The 9,704-nt window shown below is 43.4% G+C and overlaps 1 protein-coding gene and 1 long non-coding RNA gene across 2 annotated transcripts in view; one reads left to right on the forward strand and one right to left on the reverse strand.

The window, feature by feature from the left end:
- Positions 1-7,345, forward strand: part of LOC121863312 (immunoglobulin domain-containing protein oig-4-like) — a 40,941-nt gene extending 33,596 nt beyond the window's left edge. Inside the window, exons 3-4 of the mRNA XM_042361931.1 lie at positions 4,104-4,253; positions 5,615-7,345. Of these exons, the coding sequence (XP_042217865.1) occupies positions 4,104-4,253; positions 5,615-5,773 (309 nt within the window). The 3' untranslated portion in view covers positions 5,774-7,345. The remainder of the gene's footprint in view (positions 1-4,103; positions 4,254-5,614) is intronic.
- Positions 7,346-8,095: 750 nt separating this feature from the next.
- LOC121863313 lies at positions 8,096-8,653 on the reverse strand. Its single transcript, XR_006088374.1, has 3 exons — positions 8,623-8,653; positions 8,298-8,351; positions 8,096-8,260 (listed from the first exon to the last, which is right to left on the reverse strand). It is a non-coding gene; the product is annotated as an uncharacterized LOC121863313 (long non-coding RNA).
- Between the last annotated feature and the right edge of the window lie 1,051 nt (positions 8,654-9,704).

Raw genomic sequence — 9,704 nt, forward strand, 5'->3', positions numbered from 1 at the left:
TGTTAGATAGGGTGGTGTTAGACAGAGTGGTGTTAGATAGGGTGGTGTTAGATAGGGTGGAGTTAGATAGGGTAGTGTTAGATAGGGTGGTGTTAGCAAGGGTAGTGTTAGATAGGGTAGTGTTAGATAAGGTGGTGTTAGACAGAGTGGTGTTAGATAGGGTGGTGTTAGACAGAGTGATGTTAGATAGGGTGGAGTTAGATAGGGTGGTGTTAGCAAGGGTAGTGTTAGCAAGGGTAGTGTTAGATAGGTGAGCAGGATACAGGTGCTAGACAGAGTGGCAATAGGATAGGTGTGCTAGGACAGAGGTGTTAGATAGGTGAGCTAGATAGGGTGGTGTTAAAGGGAAGGGTAGTATAGTGTAGTGTTAAATAGGGTGGTGTTAGACAGAGTGGTGTTAGATATGTGTGTTAGGACAGAGGTGTTAGATAGGGTACAGACAGAGTACAGATAAGGGCAGCTAGATAGGTATAGCATATGTGGGTGTTAGACAGAGGGTGATAGGTGTGTTGTACAGAGTGGTGTTAGATAGGTGGTAAGCAGATATGTGGTAAGCAGACAGAGTGGTGTTAGATAGGTAAAGTATAGAGTGTGTTAGATAGGTGGTGTTAGATAGGTGGTGTTAGACAGAGTGGAAAGTTAGATAGGGTGGTGTTAGGAAGGAGTGGTGTTAGATAGGTGGTGTTAGATAGGTGGAGTTAGATAGGTAGTGCTAGGATATGTGGTGTTAGACAGAGTGGTGTTAGATAGGGCGGTGGAAATAGGTGGTGCTGAAAGATTAAAGGGTGGTGCTAGGTGGGTGTTAGGGTGGCAAGGGGTAAAGCAGGTGGTGCTAGGCTAGGGTGGCAAGCAAGCAGAAGAAGGTGGCAAGCAGGCTAGGGCGGCTGGGAGCTAGGGCAAAGAAGCTAGGGTGGTGCAGCCAGGGTGGTGCTAGGCTAGGGAAGAAGCTAGGCGGCTGTGAGTTAGGCAAAGCAGGGGTTAGGGTGGTGCTAGGTTAGGGTGGTGTTAGGCCAGGTGGCAAGCAGGTTAGGTGTGGAGTTAGGGTGGAGCAAAGAAGAAAAGATGTTAGCTAGGGTGCTAGGCTAGGTGGGTGGAAAGAAAGGGTGCTAGGTTAGGGTGGTGAGCGGGGCGGTGTTAGGTTAGGTGGTGTTAGGTTAGGGTGGTGAGAGTTAGGGCGGTGTTAGGTTAGGGTGGTGTGAGTTAGGGCGGTGTTAGGTTAGGTTGCTATTCATATCTTTTGCTTTATTCTCAAACAGGATTTCTGGTTAAGTTAAAAAAATCGTCGCAGAGTATTACTGCCATCCGTCAATGGCTGCTGCAACTATGAGCTGTAGAAAAAAAAAGTAAAACACTCAGCCGGAATAACAAACAACAGTATGTTACTAATATAACAATAAGCTGCCTTAAATTTGAGTCCATTTTTTCTTGCCAAACTGGATTCCAATTCTCAAAAATTAGCAGGTTAACTATTCCAATTTTAACATGGGATGAAAGAACCTATCTACTTATGACCGAGTCTGTATAAGTTGGAGGTATTTTCGCCATTGGGGGTGCTGGTAGTTGAGTGGTACCGCTCTTGCCTTCGCAAGCGAGATGTCACGGGTTCGATTCTCGGGCCGGTGGAAGTTGTTTGGACATACTTCCTAGCCCCCATTAGTCCCTGTTCACCTAGCAGTAAAGTAGGTACCTGGTGTAAATCGAAAGATGCGAATTCGTATTCAGGGACAAGTTGTTGGAGCTTCCAATAACTTGACATAAACCATTGACTCTTCAGGCTTCTATTCCCTTGACTCTTCAAGCTTCTACGCCCTTAACTCATGAGACATAAAGGCAAGCATGAACTTAGCATGCTTCCCTGTTGGGCACTGTAAACTCTTCTGCGCTTCACCTTACACAAGGATGTAGGGGAGTGCCCCCCCTCCCCCAAAAAAAGTCATTATCCTCTCGCTAAAGCTTAAATAATCGCGGTAGACGGATTATAAATTCTCCATTTTAGGAGTAAAATTTAACGTAGGAATATTTTCAATCACCAACGCGAGCACCAGCAACATAGATTAGAGCTAGAGCGAGATATAAGAGCAAAGAAAATAATTACTTGGGAGGAGTGCGGACTCACTTGATCAAGAGCGACGATCGCCACTACCCAAGATGATACCTTAGCCGCCTCCTCTTTTAGGGAAACTATTAATAAGTTTTTGTTAAGAGCTCCGTTATATGTTGTCAGACGACCAGGCGTCGTCCGTGACGTCTGAGGCCACTGACTCTGACAACAAGATAGGTGCTGTTCAGAACTTGGATGAGGTTCAACACTACTGACTGACTAGTTGTAGTCGCTCACAAATACACATGGCTGTTTCTTATACTCTGAATATGTAGAGAAATAATGAGTAACCACTCGTCTTCACTAAACAACTTACGTCTCAAAGGGTTAATGATATATAACTAACATAAAAACATAAAACATTTGTTAACGACAAATACCGTCTAGCTAGCAACAGTCTTGCTCTCCTGGTCGTGGCATTTTGAACGCTGTGGTTACCGTAGAAAGGTTATCATATAATTTACTATAAAACCGCTTGAATGTAATCCAGTTATTCAAGAGAACAAATACTGTTATTAATATTTGGTATTTATAATAAACGACATTTCTTGCTTGCAGGATTTATGTCGACGTACAGAGACTCACTCACAACAAGTCGGCACGGACACACCCTCGGCATACATCATCACGCTAATCTCACGCTAAGAAAACATTAATGACGAACAGTCAACAGACTCCATTCATAAAATCATGTCAGAGAAGGTTTGGTCTGTACTGTGTCACTGACATGGTCATATCTTCCTCGCCAGCAACTAGGGTGGTCATCAACCCCAGCCTCGACCACCACTCTTACTGTCACCTCCAACACTGAACAATAACTAACCTTTACAAAATGTCTCCAACATTCGACCCACCGAAAGCGGTCTGTTCGTTTGTCACACACACACACACACACACACACACACACAGAAAGACAGAAACCAACAACTGCTGAGTCGGTCGTCGGGCTTAAGTTAGTAATTAACTAGTACCAGCGCCTGATAAAGTAACAAACTACTAACTCATACTTGCTGCCTTATAAATGTCAATATGAATATAATTTATTATTATAAATATTATATAATAAAATCCATAATAATAATAATAATAATAATAATAATGAAAAGCAAAAGTGGGTGTCTGTTATAACAGTGAACAGCACAGCAATCTGTGTCACACTGTGGGAAAATAACAAATATACTATTGTGTGCATAATAATTGTTATCTTCCATTTTCTAGCTAACTTATACATGCATATTAATAAGTTTATGGCCGAGGAAAAATTTAATAATCGTAACCGATATCTCTATAAAACCATCAGTTTTATTTACGACAATATAACCAATACAATGCTACGAGTATTTAAGATACTGCATTGGTGGAATTGTCAAGATGTAATTACTTATACTCTATTATAAGTAAAACATAACTACAATGTGCAGTTCAGAACCATTGATCACCCACATGTACAGTCTCGTTCAAGATTCTTCGAACACTGCTGGAGACAGCTGGCAACTCAAGGCCATTTGTTTACTAAAGTACGTAGTATAATATAATACGAAACAGCAAAGCCCAACCATTAATTAAGCAACGGGGAACTAAGTAACCAATCACCGATCACTTTTACATTTATCATAATTTTTACTGCGTACTATAGTAAACAAACGGCCTTGAGTTGCCAGCTGTCTCCAGCAGTGTTCGAAGAATCATGAACGAGACTGTACATACCCATCCTGTACGTTATCCACTAGTGGGTAAAGTACAGTACAGTACATCTTAGTTACCTCTAGACCGACCGCTACACCACACATGGACCATCTTTACAGTTGTTTCTCTATTCCTTTCACTTTCTTAAGTTCTCTTTATCTTTCTCGTCGTGTCATTTAATTCCACCATTCAAGTTATGTCTAGTCTCTGTATTACAACACATTCATATAAAACAATATATTCCCTTATTTAAATATATTAATAGAGACGTAGAAGGAACTTGATATTTTGGCGTAACTCTCTGGATGGTCCGCAGGGTGCCAAGATCACAATTTGGTCTCACTTCGAGTCGGAGTATGTACTGGGCCGCAAGATTGTCTTCATGTGCAAGGCTGAGGGAGAACCTCGTCCAGTCATCACCTGGTTTAAGGACGGCATCGAGCTTTACGCCCATTCATTCTTCCAGGTTAGTCCTCACACAGGTGAAGTGCTCCTACTGCACACACTTTACCACTTCAAGGTCAGGCTCAACACAAATCACAAGGTTCCAGCTACAAACTGTTACTATTACCAGTCAATCTTTGCATCATTCTAGGTTCCACCCAAAGACATTGCCATTACTTGCTCAGTCTTTAGAATAATCACTAGGTTCTATTTTATAGACATTACCACTTCTAGGCGAGTGTGTGCACCAATAAAAACGTTTCCTCTGCACACTTACCATTCATTCCCTGGCTAGAATTTACAACAATATCCGCCCGCTGAGACATTACCCACATCCAGGTCAGTCTCACTGCCCGAAAAGGGATTTTCAACCATGTCAAAGATCCTCCTCGAGCCAGGAAAGGGTATCATTGTGAGCCAGTTGAAGTATATCTCAGTAATACCGATAGACGAAGGAAAAGAAAGGAAGGTGTTCTTGTCCAACGTTAAATCTTACCCACACAGTAAACAATTCTCGGTGAAAAATGGAGAGAAATCGGTCACTTTACTCTAATTCTTACACTCGGCCAAATTGTCACTTGTTTAATGTTTAGTTAGTTTGTATAGTAGAGGAGTGGACAAAAGTCAGAATTATATTTTAGTCCATGTATAACTTAAGGTAATGTGACCAATCATAACCTTTCCAGCCCTATTAATTGACTAATTAATGAACAGTTTTCATATGAGAGTAATTTTAAAATCTGAAATTCACCATTTTTGTTTTAAATTTCGAGATCAAAGTCTTTATAATTAATTACCATTTTCCCATAATGTTTATAAAAACTTTATGTACTTTGTTTTCTGTAATTTTACACAAAGGTGATCTACAGTTGGATGAAGAAAAATGGGATTTAAAATGACAGTAGCAAAACAATGATGGGTGTGTCAAGATATAAATGTTTGTTGTGCCGTAAACCACCACACACTTACAGACCACTTACTGGGTTTATAACATACACTGTTAACGTATAATATCTGAACAATACACCACTTAATTTTCCTATAACGTCACGAGTGAACAAGGTACTTAAATGTGGCGTGTTGTCACCGTAGAGACGTTCACACTATACAGTATACATAATATTGGTATAACTTTCTAAAGGTAAATTAATTTTCCGGTTATTCTATGATATACTGTACAAACAAATTATGAATTGCTTCCCTGTACTATTAGTATCCAGGAAACGTCGAGATTAGTCAAATATCCCAGAATCAGTCAGCCAAGACTGCAAATGTTGTGCACAACGAGATTGTTTAGAGCACTTTGGTGTTTGGCACCAAAACTTAGGTCATAGTGACATAAGTTCACCTAAATCATAAAGGTAATGAGCTGTATGTCCACAGGTGCATGAGTGGAAGGAAGGCAAGGTGTCCATCAAAAGCAAGATGGAGATCGACCCAGCCACTCAGATGGACGCCGGCTACTATGAGTGTCAGGCAGACAACAAATACGCCGTGGACGTGAAGGGCTTCAGCGCCGACTACTCCATCGAGTTTGTGTGAGCATCCAGCCAGGGTCCCCACACCCGACTCCTTCACACCCACCACCATGACCTACAACTCCTCGACGTCTGTTGGGAGCACTTCTCGTGGTTGACTTACCCAATACTGGAAAGAAGCGACCTGTGGCAGCTACCAGGATCTGTGTTTGCTCTGGCGTTAGGATTTTCTCCACTTTATACTGGATAGGACGTGGTAGACGGCTCTGGCCGACTAGTTCCCATCCGGCGACTCACCAAGGGGATGGAGGCTTAACAGAAGGGATCAGTCACCAGTAATGACATGCTGTCTATGTAGTAACCTCGGGACTCAGGACATGCTGTCAGAGAGCAAGTTAAAAAATATCCAGCTCTAGCGGTGTGAGCCACACGAGAGGCAAGTTTGTTAGGATATCAGGTCTATGTTGAGGCTGGGTGAGGATAGGTAAATTCACTAGGTAGAGAGTACACTATTCACTACAGCACGGATCACGTTAGTAAGTTAGTATCTTAGTGTAATGGAGTAGTTGGAAAAACAAGAATATTTCCAAAAAGTATATCAAAGTCCTGTGGTTGACAGATTACAAATAGTGGGTTAATGCGGGCACCCAAAAGCCTTGTCCGTGTGGACAGATGAGTAATGTACATTCAACAGCTGCATGGCGGTGGAGCCCGGCCACGGCTACCAAACTGTGATGTGAATGAAATGGGTTGAAAAAAGGTTTTACACAAGCGAAGGTGTGGTCTCAACACTGGAGCAATAAATAATGCTTCTAAACTACACCTAACCTGATGGTAACGAGACCAGGTGGACTGAAGGTAGTGAAGAAGATATGACCACATGTGGAGAATGATAGTAATGGATATATTACATAAGCCTACAGCGAGTGCATACAGTAATTACTCTTTCATATGTCTGGCAGTTTTTCACCGATATCAGTCTCGATGGGTCAAGCCTGTACACCCCATGGTAACTGTGAAACACACGCGTCTAGCCTCTTAAATCCTAATTGTTCAATCTCACTAAACAAACGTAGCTGTGTTAACTAACCACTAGTCTGATAGAACTTTCACTTAGGGGTCAAACAAGGGGTTTAAAGTAGTCACTATACCATTTTTTGGACCCTGTGTATGTTTGAGCGCAAGCGCGTAAAGAAGACGTTTACAGGGTGTCTCCGGCCCAAACAATCCGTGTTATGCCACCTTTCAATCCCTGACCTTTAACTTGAATAATTTTCAGGTGTTGGAGAGATGTACAGTATATCTTTCCCAAAACACCTGGATTTTTGTGGCCCAAACACACACCACAATCGTCGCATTACATAAATATACACACAGGTTCCAAAGTCAATATCTTACCTACTGTGAACCCCTGACATGTTCTCCTAAGCTTAACCGTAAACCTATGTAGTTTTGTTCAGTCTCATCAAAGCTTAGTTTTCTTGAGCCCACACTCTATCTTCTCTAATTCTGTTTTACCTACACAAGCACCTCACTGCTCTACTCAGCCTCACCCACGTACAGTAGTTCTGTTCACGCACTCTGCCTACCACAGTCCTGTACACTTGGTTTACTATTAAATTATATGAAACATAAAGTAGCTTTGTTCATCCCTACATAAGACCTGACGGCTTCGTTTATCCTTCCACGTCCTCTAAGCTTTGTTTAATCCCCCAAATTTAAAGTCCTTGAAGCAATGTATAGCCCCACTCAAGCTTTCTTAATTTTCTTCAGCCTCATGAAAATTATTCAAAATTTTCAATAGGCCCAAGCCCTGGAAGTTTTGTTCGCTGGTATCCAAACTTTAAGCCTCAGTTTAGCCCCATTCAAACCTTCAAGGCTTCGATTAGTCTCTTAAATTTTCTTTCACTTTGTTAACCCCCCCCCCAAAAGTGTTCACTTCTGCCCAAAGCTCACACCTTTATTGAACGCGGCTTCTTTTCTATCACCATGTTTATAAAGTGTAGGTTGACCCAGGCCTGCTCAACACCAGCCACAACAAGAAGCTCAACCCAAGCCCGTCCAACACGGCAGTTAAGTCCAGTCCTTCTAGAGCTTACGTGTCCTGCTCCACACAGCACCCCTATCCACACCTCCACCACCTTCCTCCCGTCCCAAGCTTCTTCACTTCGTTACCCAACAGTACACACACAAACCCCATATTTGAACATTACTCAAGTCTTCAGTAGACATATAGTGAGTTATATTTTTCGAAATACTGTACAGTCCACTTATTCGATCACACACACACCCCTCACCAGCCCGTGTGTCACCTGACAGCCCGTGTGTCAGACACCTGACACACCCCTCACCCGTGTGTCACATCACTGTGTCAGACAACGCCCGTGTGTCAGACACCTGACAACACACACCCCTCACTAGCCCGTGTGTCAGACACCTGACAACACACACCCCACTAGCCCGTGTGTCAGACACCTGACAGCACACACCCTCACCAGCCCGTGTGTCAGACACCTGACAACACACACCCCTCAGCCCGTGTGTCAGACACCTGACAACACACACCCTCACTAGCCTGTGTCAGACACCTGACAACACACACCCCTCACTAGCCCGTGTGTCAGACACCTGACAACACACCCCTCACTAGCCCGTGTGTCAGTGACAGCACACACTGACAACAACACACCCCTCGAGATCCCTGTGTCAGCAACAACCCTGTGTCAGCCTCCTGAGCCCTGTGTCATCCTGACAACACACACCCCTGCCCTGTGTCAGCCCTGACAACACACACCCCTGATCCCTGTGTCAGCCTCCTGACACACATCAGCCTCCTGACAACACACACCTGTCCCTGTGTCAGCCTCCTGACAACACACACCCCTGTCCCTGTGTCAGCCTCCTGACACACACCCCTCGCTGATCCCTGTGTCAGCCTCCTGACAACACACACCCCATCCCTGCCTCCTGAGTCCTGTGTCAGCCTCCTGACAACACACACCCCTGCTGATCCCTGTGTCAGCCTCCTGACAACACACACATCCCTGTGTCAGCCTCCTGACAACACACCCCCGCTGATCCCTGTGTCCCAGACTCCTGACAACACACACCCCTCGCTGATCCCTGTGTCAGCCTCCTGACAACACACACCCCTCGCTGATCCCTGTGTCAGACTCCTGACAACACACACCCCTCGCTGATCCCTGTGTCAGCCTCCTGACAACACACCCCTCACCAGCAGTCTACCCACCTGTAGCCCGTACCGTGGACGTCAATACTCCCTAAAGAACTGCCAGTTAATTATCTCTAACGAGGACTCATTGTTATGACTATATTGGATGTCTACTGTAACGCATATCATACACTGTATATCAGACATATAACCTATTATTATACATTGTAATACTATGTGTATCATATAGTAACTACCAAGATGTAGATATTAACGCACCTAGTTATATTCCTAATAAAAATAGCATTCTATACACTAGTGTCTCACTGTGGCTAATGAGTGTACAGAAGTGTTCCCCGCAACACTCTCACTCCGACAACACCAAGAAATCGTGACTGAAATAATATATTAATGAGTGAAATATAATTTGTTTGTGACATTCTCCATCAAGTTGACAAACACATCGACAAACAAACTACTGATGTACACGGCCACACACACACACACAGAATATATATGTGTGTGTGTGTGTGTGTGTGTGTGTGTGTGTGTGTGTGTGTGTGTTTCCTGTACTAGCTTGCCCTAACTACTGACATTTCTGATCACAGCATCACGAGGGAACAACGACTAACTCCACTTCTCCATCACTACCCAATAATCCAACTCTACTGACAAACCTCATAAGAAAATGGTTTCTAATATCCGGTGTAATTCGTGTGTAAGTCACTGTCACTAACTTGATAATGGCGGACTTACTTGGTATTGCTGAGCGTAATAATAACAGAACATAATAGAAACCCGAACTGTCATGTTCAGTATACCA

Source organism: Homarus americanus, unplaced genomic scaffold, assembly GCF_018991925.1.
Source record: "Homarus americanus isolate GMGI-L3 unplaced genomic scaffold, GMGI_Hamer_2.0 scaffold46197, whole genome shotgun sequence".
NCBI classification, from domain to species: domain Eukaryota; kingdom Metazoa; phylum Arthropoda; class Malacostraca; order Decapoda; family Nephropidae; genus Homarus; species Homarus americanus.